The 16726-nt window shown below is 35.9% G+C and overlaps 1 protein-coding gene across 1 annotated transcript; it reads left to right on the top strand.

The window, feature by feature from the left end:
* Positions 1–2326: 2326 nt before the first annotated feature.
* Positions 2327–13693, top strand: LOC102587106 (DNA (cytosine-5)-methyltransferase 1B-like). The gene is made up of 12 exons (XM_006359917.2): positions 2327–2429; positions 7510–9010; positions 9195–10692; positions 10901–11065; positions 11223–11415; positions 11494–11605; positions 11696–11843; positions 11917–12114; positions 12215–12493; positions 12695–12856; positions 12957–13175; positions 13386–13693. The coding sequence occupies exons 1-12, from the start codon at positions 2396–2398 to the stop codon at positions 13524–13526; spliced, it is 4650 nt and encodes a 1549-aa protein (XP_006359979.1). The 5' UTR covers positions 2327–2395; the 3' UTR covers positions 13527–13693.
* The last annotated feature ends 3033 nt before the right edge of the window (positions 13694–16726 follow it).

The following is a 16726-nucleotide window of genomic DNA, read 5'->3' as shown; positions in this document are numbered from 1 at the left end:
TAATAAGCATAATAATGAAAGAGGAATACTTCCTTAAGTAACCTTACTTATCCTTAGCCAAGACATAGGTCATCCGCCTCTAGTCAAGCTTACATCATGGAAGGCATATCTAGCAACACTCCAAATCAATCAGCTTCATAACATAATCTCATTAGTCATACTTACTTTTGACATGGGGATTCACCTCAATGCTTAGTTCATAAAGGCTAATGGATATTCGCCTCTTGCCTTACTTACTTTTAGATTGCGGGTACTCGCCTCCACAATCTCATCATATGATGCGGGTACTCGCCTCTACATCATTTCATAAGGAGCATGGGTACTCGCCTCCATGTCCATTCATCATAGTAAGAACGTGGGGACTCACATCTTGTTCAATTCTAAGGAGCGTGGGAAATCCCCTCATATCCTTACATGTGGAGGTCAAGGGTAATCGCCTCTAGCCTCATCATTCATTAAGCATTTTAGTCTAGATTCATTTTAGGTAAGCAATCCTTTCAACCTAGAATCATTCATGTGAGTCAACCTTTTACCTTTATTCAATTATGCTTAGCAATTCAATATGGGAAGTATCTCTTCCAAATCATAACATCAATGAATCAATAATTCATAGTCCAGGCTTTACTCTCAAAGCACTACATCTCATGATCATCATCTATGCTTTACTCTCAAGCAATTAACATCATGTTCATCATATATGCTTCCATCTAAAACAATTCTAGTAATAAATCATCAACCCTATAAGGAGATATCTAACCCATAGAGTTCCCCTCACATGGCATCAAACCCAACATATCAATTCAACCCTAAAATCATAGGATATGTATGGGTACATGCAATTTCATCCTAAATGCATGCAATTCTATCAATTCAATCATAAACAATCATAATCCACTCAATTGGATCAACATTTATCATAACCCACAACAATGGAAGAAATCCTAACTAGAATAGGGGAAATTCTTCTTCAAAATGTGAAATTCTAGGGTACTCCATGAGAGGAAGGATCCCATGGATTAAAAGCCATCATACCTTAGTCACAAAGCCCACCAAAGCTTGAAGATTGGAAGACTTGATCTTGACCTAGTTTCAGTCTCCTTCTTCTTCTTTTACCTTCTAGAGAGAGAATATTTGAGAGAGGAATTGAGTTTTCTTTGGTGATTTGAGAGAAAAACTTAATTGGGGGATTTTGGGGGTTAAAAATACTTATATAGGTGGTCTAGGTCTAGGCAAAATGACATCACTTCAATTTAATTAAAATTCAATTTAATTAAAACCAGAAAAGACCCTTAAGTCCCTAAAAATAACTGTCAGGCCTGATCCGCGAGACCATGACCGACGGACCGTGGATGGACCTATGGTCTGTCCTAGTTAATCGTGGTTCGGGGATAAAAGACTTGAAAATTGGGGTCAGGACCTACGGACCCCAAGCCATTGACTGTCGACCCATCAACGGGCCGTGGGTCCTGGCGTGGGTCACTTTCCTAGACAATTCTCAGGGTACCCTATCCACGACACCCACCCACGGGGCGTGGATCCAATCACGTGGCGTGGTTGACCCTCGTGGGTCACACCTGCAGCTTTTCCTAAAGCTGCTTTTTGCCTCGTTTCCAATTTGGGGTGTTACATAAAATGTAAGAGATATTATCGGATTTAACAAACCAACCAAATTAACATTAAGTTTAAATGGAAAGTAACAATTCAAATTAACAAATAGAACATTAAACAAGACATAAACCAAGCAAATGAAGGCGAAAAGATACACCTCCAGTAAGGGTTTTTTTGGTAGATCTGAAAAGGAAAACCCAGAAAATCAATGAATGGTAAATTAGCAAGACACCAAACAAAGGAGGCGGAGAGAGGAGTGTACCATTTTGTTCGCAAGAGCAAATCTATGAGAAATTGGAATCAAAACGTTCGTCTCCGAGTTTGGGCAGAAAAATTATAGTAATAAACAAACAAAAATTGAGCAGTTATATATATGATATGTTAGTTTACGAAATAAATTAAGATATTGTGCAATACTATGTAGTAATTGGTGACAATTTTTTTTAGAGGATAAAGAAGCAAAGATTAGGAATGGTGAAAGCACAGTCCATTTATAAGGTTTGGGTGTAAATGTAATTATTATGAAAGGAGAAAAAGTAAATAAAAATAGAAATTAAGAGAGAAGGAGGAGTTTTGACATGATAAAGTAAGGACCCACAGAAATAAAGTGCAATGACCAAAGGTTATTTTTTGATTTGGAAGACAAAAATTTGGAATGCGGCGCCAATTGATTCCCGCCTTTTCACTTGAATTCTCACCCAATAAATAGGCAGTAGACAATAGTGTGTGTGCGCTAGGGCAGTGACATTGAGGAAGTGAATATCAGGTTTCAAATCTTCCTTCCCAAATGGGTTCTCTCGCGCTCATCCATACTGATGCTGGTAATTTTGATTTATGCTTTTTGCTTTCCTTTTTTACATATATATACATACATTTTCTGTCGTTGCGACTCTACTTTCGCTGCATCTTTATCTTTCTCTCTTCATATAATCCTCTCTTTGCAACATTCTTAACTTGATTTTGATTAATTAAGGAACCGAACCATAGAGATTCCAAATTTGTGCGAATCCATCCACTGTTTTATTATTATTTGCTTTTCTGCTATTGGACCAAAGATTTTAAGGTTGTGGAAGGGTGAGAGTTTAACCATATCTCATATTTTATTATTGAAAAATCTAAATTCTAGTCGCAAGTCATACTAAGCAAACTATTGTTAGTATTATTATTGCTAAGGTAATTCAATTGAGATTCCTTAATAGGACATTAGTTCTTGAATCGAGTGATATGGAATGATGAATTTATTTTTTCTAGTCACTAAGTAGTCATTTGGACATAAAATATGTGATATTTGAAAAAAATGGAAAAAATTATGTTCAAACTAAGTGACTCCCAAGATTCTTCCGCTTTTCATAAATCGAAAATAATGAATAATAGCATCATCAAGATGCAAGGTAAATATTCTAGATGCTTTAGTTTGTTGTCCTTATGAATGAGATATAGGAAATAGAAAAAGTGAAAATTAAATATAAAAGAAATGGTCACGCAGTTAGCAAAATATCAAGGTTGAAAAGAAAGAAGAAAGCCTTATAGTTTGAGGTATGAAACCAGTTGAGATTTGTTGTAAAGAATTTTTTTATGAAATAGAATTGAACCCTTTGCTTCTCACGTGCTGTCTGGCTAACTTTTTGGTTCAGAACCAAAGCTCCCATTAAATATTTTTATTTATGGGTGCTCAATTGTTCATTGTATTTGCTTTTCAATATTTTCTATCCAACTATAACAATTGTGCTGGTTGATGGAAGCACTTGGCACCTACTGCATAGGTCTGCCCTTGACTAGTAGGATGATTAGTGATGTTAGTGTTTGTGGTTTCTCATTTTGCCTCCATAGAGTTTGGCATGTGTTCATTCAAAATATTTAATTTCAAAAGTTAGTCTTTTTTTTTTTTTTTTTGATGACAAGGGAAACCTGCAGCCGCTACCCTTTGGGTGCGCACAGGGTAAAACTCCCGCTCCTATGCAATAGCTCGCAAACCACATAGGAGAGGTAATCCACACTAGGCAAGCCCGGTGTGACGAGCTCGACCTAGAAGTCAAACCCCTTGCTTTCGCTAGCAAGGAGTTTCGAACTTGAGACCTCCAACATGAAAGTCCCAAGCCTAAACCACTGGGCTACCCCGAAGGGTTAAGTTACTGTCTTCTAGTATTCAGTGTTTTGGACGGTGAAAGGCGACAAGGGTTTGCCTCACCACTAGGTTAGGAGAGCGTTGTCTCGCCTTTTTGAAGTAAGGCGTCAATTAATACCAAAAAGTGAAAATATTTAAATAAATAATCATAATCTCAATTGCACTAACATATTAGCAAATATTTTAATTCAAAAACTAAAAATAAATAGTACATACTAAAAAACTAGAACTTGAATGAGAAAAAATAGAACAAAAGTCAAAAGAGTGAGAAAAAAGCAGAGGTAGTAGTAACTCTGTCTGAAGAAGGAATAAGAAACAGAGGAAGAAAAAGTTTGAAGAAGAAACGAAGAAATATGTATTGGTTGGACTTCAGCGTTGTCGGAGAAGTTGAGTCGAGTTGATTGGTTGGAGTCGCAGTCGCAGTCTAAAAGTGCAACTGTGCAAATTTGGAAAGAAAATCCTAGAATTACCGTTTAACTTTTAAAACCCTTAATTGGTCGCCTTTCTTGCCTCTTGCCTTTCTCGCCATGGTCGCCATGACGTTCCCTTTTGAAGATTGCCTCGCCTCAAAGCTAAAAGGTGATGAAGGGTCGCCTCACCTCTCGCCATTGGCGACGAGGTGATCACCTTTCACAACACTGCGAGTGATAGTTATTGCATTTATGAGTTTGATCTCACTGAGATTTTATGTGGAAACCTTATGGTTGCATTTTAGTTGCACGTCTGTTGAAAATAAAGGGGAAGTGTAATTCAACATAGTTCAGTATGATCTTTGAATGATGTTAGAGTACACACTTCCAAGAGGTCATGGTGTACAGTTTTGTCATCTACGGAAAAAGATACTTCTCAGATCTTCTGTCAAATGTTTGATGTTTACTTGACTGTATATAACTGAAGCTTGAACTCCACATTCTGAAATTTTGGCATTATTGGTATAAATGGGACCTCCCCTCTTGACCTCATGAGCCCTCTTTTAAGACATAATATGCCACACCAATATGCGAAAAGGACAATACCTTGTGGGGATTGGTTTCTTAAGTTGACATTAATAAATTTGTTGCTTATGGGATGACTGACCATGTGCAACTTAATAAGTCCTACGTGTTGGGACCCTGTTGGTGTATGCACAATGACAAAAGATGAGGGTCTTGACTCCTCTTTCTACTTTCCAGAGAATCTGCCTCACACATGTCTAGGTTGGACAACACATTGTGGGGATCGCTCCTCTAATTTGAGCATCAACGGCTCTTTATTATGAATGCATGTTTAGTTGAAATAAGTTGGAGGTGGGTGGTAGGAAGACTTACTAGAAGGCTTGTATGGTTAAGTAAATCCATAATTATTCTCTCTGCATAGAGTGTGTTGGTAAGACTTCGTTCGGTTCATGAACTGTTGGAGGAGTGTTGGTAAGACTATGTTTCTCATTTGGGGATCTTGAAATGGAGACTTGTCTAATATTGGTCAGGTCAACTATTATAACCACCTTGAACTGCAGAAACTATAACCGAGGACATATAGCTGCATTTAAATGAATTTCAGTTAGTTAAACTGCCACTGTTTCTCACTGGCCTCTACCATTTCAACTTAATTGTCAATGTTTCTGTTAGGGATGCGTTGGAAGTCATTAATTTAAGTATTTAATTATATTTTTAGTTGTTTTATTTATTATTCTAGAATAGGGTTTAGTTTTAGAGTTTCATAAGGATTAGGTTAAGTTATAGTTATTAGTTTGGAATAGGATTTAGGTCTCCTACTTTCATAAGAATTAGACTTCCTATTGATGTAATAAGACTCCTATTTAAAGGGGCTTTTGATGAATAAATCAGTAACTCATACTTAAGCAAAAAGCAAGAGATCGGAGTTCTCTCTTCCATTGAACTCTAAGGTTTCTGTCTCTCTTTAAAGAGCTGAAACGATCGGAGTTCTCTCTTTTAATGAACTCTAAGGTTTCAGCCTCCCTTTAACGAATTGATTTATATATCGCCCTGTGAATCGATCCTTCCCTAAAGATTCATAACAGTTTCTTGGTTATGGGTTGTCACTTTATTTTCTTTTATTTCTAAAAACTATTCCCACTTAACTTATACCAAATTCATTCAAAGAATAACATACTTCCCAACTCAATAATCCAGTGAAGTAATTATGGCATAAACAACTTTTTCAGTCTCACCAGCAACACTTACTGAGAATTCTTCATGAATCAATCTCATCTCAATTTGTTTGTACTATAGTTGACAGAATCATCTAATGATCTGTCCATAATCTATTGTATACCTTTTTGGCAACCCCCTAAGATCTTCTTTAGTTGCAAGAAGAGGTTGCTTCTCAACTATTACCATCTCATGGCTGGTAATCTTATTTGGCATTGTTTGTATATATTGATTTTATATTCTAGCAGAGATCATTTACCTTGTGGATTTAATTTGGTAACATTATTTGCTGAGTTTTTGTATTTATACTATGGTCCTTGAGGATACGACAGTGCTTTTCTTGTTATATATGTTTGAGTTCTATAAATTTGTGATGCTCCTTATCTTTATTTTGAAAATCCTCATCATTGCATAAAATCCATCTGTTTCCATTGACATGGCATTCTTCCTATTTTAGAAAATACTACAATGCTTGACACCATCGACACCATCCCCTTGATTTGTTTTTCAGTTGTTCTGTAAAACTTTTACAACTTTCAAGGTTTCAAATTCATTATTCAAATTCTAAACTCTTGATGTGATGTTTATCAAACTAGTATTGTAGCCACAACTTAAAATGTTCTCCACTACCATTGATATAGTTCATAAAGCTATTCCACGTCCTAAACTTTGTGTCCAGTTAAACACCAACAAATAAAATAAAAGAAGTAAAATAAATTTATGTTTGTGATTGTGCACCATATTCACACCCGCATTGCTAAAACATAGACAGCCACAACCCAGTCTCTTAATTGATGCCTTCAGATATTTGGAGTAAAATCCTCATTGCTGCTTTGTGATGTCCATACTAAGAATTTGCTGCAAGGGTAAGATTGCTTGTTGTGTTACTTGTATGCACAATATTACTGTATTGGCCTCTTAGATATAATGCTTAAGGTGGATTATAAAACTTAACAAATTTGCATGGTGCAGTGACTTGTGCTATTGACAGCTTTTAGAGTCAGCAAAGCAATCTTATGCCAATATAGTCTACTCTCTTGAAATGGAAAATATTTAATGTGCCCTGTAGGAGATGGTCATTTCACAGGCCTGTAGTGTTTTTTCCATGTGTATATCATCCCCCTTAGCATTTATGCTTTTTTTGCTTATGCTAGTGCATGGAATGTTGTTTGAAATTAAGGGGTCGTTTGGTTGGGAACAAGTTTTCCCGGGATAAGTTATTCCACCATATATATGGGATAACTTATCCATCACTAAGGTATAAATGGAGGGATAAATAGTCTCAGGACTGCCTAGTACCTCCAACCAAGCGCAGGATAGAACAATCATGCATTTTATCCTTGGGATTATTATACCTTGTCCCTCACACCAATTGACTCAAGTGTATTTGCCTAACTTTGAGTGCTGCATTTTCTTAATTTTGCTGCTTCTTTTGATGTTCAATTCCACTTCATGCTTTTCAATAATGACTCTTTCACAGGGAAGTTCAGAAAGCTTCTTTCTTAGCTTCTGGTCCACCCTGTACTAAATTTCCTTGGAGTGCTTTGTCTTTGTTGTGAGAATGATAACAGAAATATTACAGTTCTTGCTATTGCTCATCCTTCTGTATTTTTGTTGATTAATCAGGACACAAAAAGAACAAACACAAACAAGATTCTGTGTCAAAAAGGAAGGCATCTGCAACTGATAAGAAGGAAAAGAAGCAGCCTGTTTCTGAAACTATTGAGGAGCCCACTGCTGCACGTAAAAGGCCTAAGCGAGCTGCTGCCTGTTCAGATTTTAAAGAGAAATCTGTGCATTTATCAAAAAATTCTTCAGTCATTGAAACAAAGAAGGACCATTGTGTAGAGGAAGAGGATATGGCTATTAGGTTAACTGCAGGTCTGCAAGATTCTCAACGACCCTGTAGAAGATTAACGGATTTTGTATTTCATAACTCAAAAGGAATACCACAACCTTTTGGAATGTCTGAGGTTGATGATCTGTTTATCAGTGGTCTCATTTTACCACTTGAGGACAGTCTCGACAAAGTAAAAGCACAAAGAATTAGATGTGAAGGCTTTGGGCGTATTGAAGAATGGGCTATCTCTGGCTATGAAGATGGAACTCCTGTCATTTGGATCTCAACTGAGATAGCTGATTATGATTGTATAAAACCCTCAGGTAGTTATAAGAAGTTTTATGACCACTTCTTGGCCAAGGCAACGGCTTGCGTTGAGGTTTATAAGAAGCTTTCAAAGTCATCTGGAGGGAATCCTGATTTAAGCCTTGACGAGTTGCTTGCTGGGGTTGTCCGAGCGATGACTGGCATAAAATGCTTTTCAGGTGGTGTATCCATCAGGGACTTTGTCATCACTCAGGGCGGGTTCATCTATAAGCAACTTATTGGTCTGGATGATACATCAAAGAAGACTGATCAACTTTTTGTTGAGCTACCTGTCCTGGCTTCCCTTAAAGATGAAAGCAGTAAGCAGGAGACACTTGCACAACCAGAGCATATATCATCTGGTAAGGCTCTACATATTGGCCCAAAAGCAGGAAATGGAGAAGACAAGATAGATGAATCTGGTTTGGCTAATGGTCCAGCGCCAGAAGATGAAAATCTGAAATTGGCAAAATTGTTACATGAAGAGGAGTATTGGTGCTCCTTGAAGCAGAAGAAAGGCCGCAATACGTCTTCCTCATCCAGCAAAATATACATCAAGATCAATGAGGATGAGATTGCAAGTGATTATCCTTTACCTGCATATTACAAAACATCTAATGAAGAGACAGATGAGTATATCGTCTTTGACAGTGGGGTTGATACATACCATATTGATGAGTTGCCTCGCAGTATGCTTCATAATTGGGCATTGTACAACTCGGACTCAAGGCTAATTTCTTTAGAACTCCTGCCAATGAAAGCATGTGCTGATATTGATGTAACCATTTTTGGGTCTGGAGTGATGACTGCTGATGATGGGTCTGGATACAATTTTGACACTGATGCTAATCATTCCTCTTCAGGTGGTTCTAGATCAGCTGAGATTGATGGTATGCCAATTTACTTGAGTGCTATAAAAGAATGGATGATTGAGTTTGGGTCCTCAATGATCTTTATATCAATTCGGACTGATATGGCCTGGTATTACACTTAATTCCTTTTGAGTGATTTAATTATTTTGCAAGTACCTCCCTTTATTACGCCAATAGCTGGGACTACTATTTCTTATATTCTGATAAACTTGACTGTTTTTCTTTTTGTGCTTTTGCTTTTGCTTGCAGATTTATTGTAGATGCTTTACTCATGCATATTATTTCTAATTCAGGTATAGGCTTGGGAAGCCGTTGAAACAGTATGCTCCTTGGTACGAACCAGTCATAAAGACTGCAAGATTGGCAGTGAGCATCATTACTTTGTTGAAGGAACAGAATCGTGTGGCTAGACTTTCTTTTGGAGAAGTTATTAAAAGGGTTTCAGAGTTCAAGAAAGACCATCCTGCTTATATATCATCTAATGTAGATGTGGTGGAAAGATATGTGGTTGTACATGGGCAAATTATTCTGCAGCAGTTCTCTGAATTTCCTGATGCAAGCATCAGGAATTGTGCATTTGCGATTGGTCTCTCAATGAAAATGGAAGAGAGGCACCATACAAAATGGGTGATTAAGAAGAAGAAAGTGATGCAGAGACTTGAACAGAACTTAAATCCTAGAGCATCTATGGCGCCATCTGTAAAAAGGAAAGCTATGCAGGCTACTACAACAAGGCTAATCAACAGAATCTGGGGGGAATACTATTCCAATTACTCACCCGAGGTGTCAAAAGAGGTGGTTGATTGTGAGGTGAAGGATGATGAAGAAGCAGATGAGCAAGAGGAAAATGAAGAGGATGATGTTCCGGAGGAGAACTTGGATGTTCCAGAGAAAGCTCATACACCTTCTACAAGAAGGCATATTAAGTCATGTTCTGACAGCAAAGAAATAAAGTGGGATGGGGAATCAATAGGTAAAACAGCTTCTGGTGAACATTTGTTTAAAAGGGCTAGAGTTCATGGACATGAGATAGCTGTTGGGGACTCAGTTCTAGTGGAACATGATGAACCAGATGAGCTTCCTTCTATTTACTTTGTTGAATACATGTTTGAAAAATTGGATGGTAGCAAAATGCTTCATGGAAGAATGATGCAACGAGGATCTGACACTGTACTTGGAAATGCAGCTAATGAGAGAGAGGTATTTTTGATCAATGAATGCATGAATCTGCAACTAGGAGATGTCAAAGAAAGTATAGCTGTCAATATCAGAATGATGCCTTGGGGATACCAGCATAGAAACACGAATGCTGATAAACTTGATAGAGCAAAAGCAGAAGACAGGAAGAGGAAGGGATTGCTGACTGAATTTTACTGCAAAAGCTTTTATAGCCCTGAGAAAGGTGCTTTCTTCAGACTCCCGTTTGATAAGATGGGTCTTGGTAATGGTTTATGCTACTCCTGTGAGTTGCAGCGAACTGATCAGGAAAAGGAATCCTTCAAGTTTGATATGTCCAACTCCAGTTTTGTATATCTGGGGACTGAGTATTCAGTTGATGACTTTGTTTATGTAAGCCCCGATCACTTTACTGCAGAAAGAGAGGGAAGTGGAACTTTCAAAGCTGGAAGAAATGTGGGGTTGATGGCCTATGTAGTATGTCAATTACTAGAAATTGTTGGTCCCAAGGGATCTAAACAAGCTAAAGTAGATTCTACAAACGTCAAAGTAAGGAGATTCTTCAGACCAGAGGATATATCTTCAGTTAAGGCATACACTTCTGATATCCGGGAGGTATATGCTACATAATACTATAACTTGTCTCCACACTAATAGCTGGATAGAGTTGTTAATATATGCTAATTCTTTTACTATGTCATGTTAGGAAGTTTGTTTTAAACTTTTAATCAGCTAGGTAATGATGTCTATTAGGGGATTTTACTTTTTTTCCTATGCAAACCTTTCTGCATTTATAATTTTCTGATTGCTACTGCTCTTCCAGATCTATTACAGTGAGGATATACACACAGTTCCTGTGGAAACAATCGAAGGTAAATGTGAAGTGAGGAAGAAGTATGATATTTCGTCTGAAGACGTCCCTGCCATCTTCGACCATATTTTCTTTTGTGAATATTTGTATGATCCATTGAATGGATCCCTTAAAAAGGTACCCATTTCATAATTTGTACTCTTGCATTCTTATTTTAACAGCAATTGGTCAGAGTCCTTTTAGTACAATACATTTTACCTTTTATTTATCTGCCCTATTTGTTTCTGAATTTTATTTTTCTTGTGAAGTCTAAGTTGATTGTACTTTTGAGCAGTTGCCAGCTCAGATAAAGTTGAGATTCTCAAAAATTAAGCTAGATGATGCGACATCAAGGAAGAGGAAAGGGAAGGGAAAAGAAGGAGAGGATGAAGTTGGGGAACTAAATGAAACTTCTCCTCAGAATCGTTTGGCCACACTAGATATCTTTGCTGGTTGTGGTGGCTTGTCTGAGGGGCTGCAGCATTCGGGTAACTTCCTTCTCTCTGCTTATTTGTAGTTGTAATGGATGTAGTTTGAACTTTCGTCTGAAAGTTTTATTCTTTCAGGTGTCACAGATACAAATTGGGCAATTGAATACGAAGAGCCTGCTGGAGAAGCATTTAGACTTAATCATCCAAAGACAAAGGTGTTCATACATAATTGCAATGTGATTTTGAGGTAGGTCCTTGGGTATACAATCTTTACTCTTTCCTTTATGAACATATCTAAGTACATAACAGTAATGACCAGATATTGGTTTCAATTCAGGGCTGTCATGCAGAAGTGTGGAGATTCTGATGACTGTATCTCAACTCCAGAGGCTTCTGAATTAGCTGCAGCAATGGACGAGAACGAACTGAATAGTTTGCCACTTCCTGGACAAGTTGATTTCATTAATGGAGGCCCTCCTTGTCAGGTTTGTTAAGCTCTTTCACATCTAACCTGATGTTTAGTAAACTTTGTAGCTTAAATGGTGTGTTCTTTTGCAGGGGTTTTCTGGAATGAATAGATTTAATCAGAGCACCTGGAGTAAAGTACAATGTGAGATGATTCTGGCATTTTTATCCTTTGCTGATTATTATCGGCCTAAGTTCTTTCTCTTGGAGAATGTTAGGAATTTTGTGTCATTTAGCCAAAAACAAACATTTCGCTTAACTGTTGCTTCCCTTCTTGAGATGGGTTATCAGGTACATATTGTTCTCTCTCTCTCTATATATACACATACACATTCTATATGTATGTATGTTACTAATTATCAAAACTGACAATCAATTTTCTTGTGATCAGGTTAGGTTTGGTATCCTTGAAGCCGGAGCCTTTGGAGTTCCTCAGTCTAGGAAGAGAGCATTTATCTGGGCTGCCTCCCCAGAGGAGGTTCTTCCAGAGTGGCCAGAACCAATGCATGTTTTTGCTGTCCCAGAATTAAAAATCGCATTATCTGAAACTTCACACTATGCAGCTGTGAGGAGTACTGCTAGTGGAGCTCCATTCCGTTCACTTACTGTTAGAGACACAATTGGAGATCTTCCTGTTGTTGTCAATGGGGCATGCAAGACTTGTATAAAGGTACTAAACTTGAATTTCCTTGAACCCTTCACCTTTTCCAGGAATTGACTAGAGAACTGGAAAGACAGTGTATTGAGTAGGGACTTTTACTTTCTGAATTTGGAAGAAAGAGGGCAATGCTGCTTTTGTTTCTATAGATTATGCAATCATATCACGCCTTTGTTCGTACTCTGTAATTTATGCTATTCATTCTTAATGCAGTATCAAGGTGACCCAGTATCCTGGTTCCAAAAGAAGATTCGGGGAAGCTCAATAACATTATCTGATCACATTTCAAAAGAGATGAATGAGCTTAACCTAATCAGGTGCCAAAGAATCCCCAAGCGGCCAGGAGCTGATTGGCGTGACCTTGAGGATGAAAAGGTGTTGTGGCAATCATCCAGTGCTTATGATGAAACAATATGTGCTTTGTGATTTGAAGGGTTAAGTAGGTGTATAAGATGTTTTGTGTTGTGTGGTGCAGGTTAAACTATCTAACGGTCAACTAGTTGATTTGATTCCATGGTGCCTGCCTAACACTGCTAAGAGGCACAACCAGTGGAAGGGGCTGTTTGGAAGGTTGGATTGGGATGGGAACTTCCCCACTTCCATTACTGACCCCCAGCCGATGGGTAAGGTGGGGATGTGCTTTCATCCAGAGCAAGACAGGATTGTTACAGTTCGTGAATGTGCGCGTTCTCAAGTAAGTCTTACAAAATGAAGACACATTTTAGAATATGTGAAGGCATAGTCTGAGGGTGTAGTATTTTCATCAATGCATGACAATTTGAAATTGCTTGGTTAGGAAAGAAGAGTAATGATTTTCAAACATAAAGAGGAAACAAGTCAATGTTGGTGCAGAAATTGTACTTTGATGGGATTTTATAATAATAATAAGTATCATGTATTGCAGGGTTTCCCAGACAGCTACCAATTTTCTGGTAACATTTTGCACAAGCACAGGCAAATAGGAAATGCTGTTCCACCTCCTTTGGCATATGCACTTGGAAGGAAACTTAAAGAAGCTGTTGAGAGCAAGAAGAGGCTCACTTAGAAGTTTTTTTTTTTATAATCAATTTCACAACTTAAACTATGAATTTTACATACCTGTCAATTACCATTCACATTGACAACACTACATTGCCAAATTATATCATTTTTTGTTGATAACCGGATATCTTCCTTCTTTTTATGCATAAAACAGACAATATAATTTCACATGTGCAGTTACTCATTTATCAAATTTGCAGTTTCGCCTTTTACCTTAAGGAACTCTGTAAAGAGGTTGGGTTGTTCAAGATTTATCATCAACTCCAATGAAATAAAATTGAATTGATCAAACTACTTCATCCTCATGTACACCCATATGTGACCATCTTTTTTATCTAGATAGAAGGGTCGTTCACTCCTTATTCTTTGAGAGGTTGCTTGTGATGGTAGCATTAGCTAGGCAATCAAGGTAGGTTGTGTTAAAAATGAGATCTTCTTCATCATCATATCATTATATATCATATCATATATTATTAAAATGGGAAGCTCCAACTTTCAAAGTTGGATTACCATTTTGCTCCTCCACTAAATCAAAATAAAATTAATTATTTTATTAAATACTAATATTTTAATTATATAATGGTAGAATATGAAGTCCAACAACTACACTTTAATTTTTTAGTTATGACATTATAATTATAATTGATTACGTTAAATTCAATTAGAGTAGAAGACAAAATAACGTATGAAACTCTTCCAATTCGGTGACTCTTTGAATTTTGAAACCGAAATAAAATGTATGTATCATGACTCAATGTGCTCCATTAATAAATTTGAAAGATGAAAAGACAGCTAAATATCACTATCAATATCAATAAATTGCTCCCTAGATCATCATATTCTTTTATTTTCTATCATCTATTGTTCTCTTTTCTTTTTTCTAGATAGTGATATAAATACATGTCGTCAAGAAACTAACTGAGGAGAAGAACAGATAGCTTCATTCTGAAATTAAAAAGAGGAGTTTTCTTACAATAAAATTCAAGTGTTAAGTTTAGAAGTATAAGATATGGCCTATATATTTCTTTAGGATCTTTTTTATGTTAGCTTATGATTTTAAGTTTTTCTTTTCCATTATGGAGTTAAGGTATGGTTGTCCAAAATAAATTTGGTATGTAACCTATATTTTTATGTAATTATGTACCATTTTGCATTGTTATGAATTTTTTTTTTTTTGTGTTATTATTCTTATAAGTGTTACTTAATTGACAAAACTTCTATTAATACAGGATGAGTTTGATAATACTTGAATAGTTTATGCAATATGCTTTTAAAAAAAAATAGAAGTAATTTAAATAAAGATTGCTAAAAAATTATTACTTTGAATAAAAGATTTTGATTGTGTTACTTTATCGTCTATCTAACATACTGTTGCGAACACATACATATATTGTTCATTTTCACCCTTTCATTTTTTTTATTTTTCTATAATTTATACAATATGAGATTTAACAATTTAATTTTCTATAGTAACGGAAGCTTTATGACGACAATTTTGCTTTTGGACATTTTGGTTGTTTCTTTATGAATTCCTTCGACCCTTAATTGATACTACTAAAAACTATTTCTCAAATTAAAATCATGTAAAAAATATTATGAGAATGGAGTAACTAAGCTTCATTTTGTTTAGATTTTAGTAATATAAGTCAACAAGATCATCTATACTACCTTAAAAGCATGAACTCCCAAACATGAATGTTGAATTACTATAATACTCCAATTAAAAATACTCAATTTATTTCATTATGTTATATTAAAGGTTGATACCTTTTCACATTAATGGATTGTGACTTTTGCGATGAGTTTTGACTTTTCCAAAGGGTTGTGACTTTTTCGACGGGTTGTGACATTTCCGATGAGTTGTGACTTTTCTAAAGGATTGTGATTTTTTCAAAGGGATATGACTTTACCAAAGGGTTGTGCCTTATCCGACGAGTTGTGACTTTTTCAAAGGGTTATGTCTTTTCCGATTAGCATGGACTTTTTTGAAGGGTTGTGACTTATCTAACAAGACACAATCATAACGTATTCATACTACTATTTGTTAGCTATAAATAGAGGGGTTTCCTCTCACTTTTAAACTACAATTTTTTTGGTTTTATACTCTTCTTCTTCTTAAAAAATCTCAACTAGTCTTTGCAATAGTTGATTAAGTTCGAAACCCAAAGAAATTTGAGGTACCAAATAAGAAAGAGTTGGTGAACAAATTGTAGCAAATCATTCATCCATTCACACTCATATTTTCCTCTGATGATTTTCATCACATACATACATCAATATTATTTATATCATTTTGAACATTAATACTCTTTAATTAACCTACATATTTTATTCATTAAGAAAAGACAAATTTCCTACGAATAGTCACAATAATTTCTACCTTCATGTTTCTTCGGTCATAAATCACAACCATTCACTCCTTATAAATTCTTGGGGATCTCTTTTCTGTGACAATTTGAGATCATTTAAAATTTTCAAAAATGATTCATTCCGAATCCATTGATAAGTTTTGCGGAAGTTCTTAGCATTGAAATTTAGGTATTGACTTTCTATTAAAGAAGAAAAGAAGAGAACAAAGAAATATGCAATTATCTATGAACTTTGATTCACACAGAAATCTTCTATAGATAGTGCGCGGGAATTTTCCTTTATTTTGCTTATTTTGTTTCTTGAATAATTTCTTTTGTATTTTCATTCGATAGAGAATTTAAGTACACACATTGTTGATTATTTTTTCGAATAAAATAAATAGATAAAAATGTGTGAGAGATAATAATAATAAACAAATACAAAACATGCACATGATTGTATAACTATTATGATCTGTATATATTAATTATTGTTTTGATTTATTAAAAGGTGAGATTCTGAGATGGATCAATATGCCTGGTAAGTTGGGTGATAATAATATATATTGGTGAAATAATTAGTTAGTTGATGGAATCCATGTCTCAGTATAGAGATTGATGATACACCTTTTTATGAGAAACTTATAAGTTTTCATGTGTAAACCCGGCCGGTAGATTTATGAATCTGGCACACGAAATAAGTTAAGTGTTGCTCTAAAGAAAATTAATCATTAAATTAAATTCGTCAGTAATTTAATTTATTGATTAGTATCTGAAATCTTAACATGGGGAATTACATAAGTGTTTAATGGTGAATTTCGAAATATAAATAGAGGAGTGCAATTACGAATTTCTA

Source organism: Solanum tuberosum, unplaced genomic scaffold, assembly GCF_000226075.1.
Source record: "Solanum tuberosum cultivar DM 1-3 516 R44 unplaced genomic scaffold, SolTub_3.0 scf00308, whole genome shotgun sequence".
In the NCBI taxonomy this organism is placed as follows: domain Eukaryota; kingdom Viridiplantae; phylum Streptophyta; class Magnoliopsida; order Solanales; family Solanaceae; genus Solanum; species Solanum tuberosum.
This window is presented reverse-complemented; position numbering and strand designations above follow the sequence as displayed.

Coding starts and splice junctions, on each gene's coding strand:
- LOC102587106 (XM_006359917.2), top strand. CDS start 2,396: ATGGGTTCTCTCGCGCTCATCCATACTGATGCTG. Junction 11,066..11,222: donor TGAATGGATCCCTTAAAAAG/GTACCCATTTCA, acceptor ACTTTTGAGCAG/TTGCCAGCTCAGATAAAGTT. Junction 12,857..12,956: donor GTGACCTTGAGGATGAAAAG/GTGTTGTGGCAA, acceptor TGTGTGGTGCAG/GTTAAACTATCTAACGGTCA.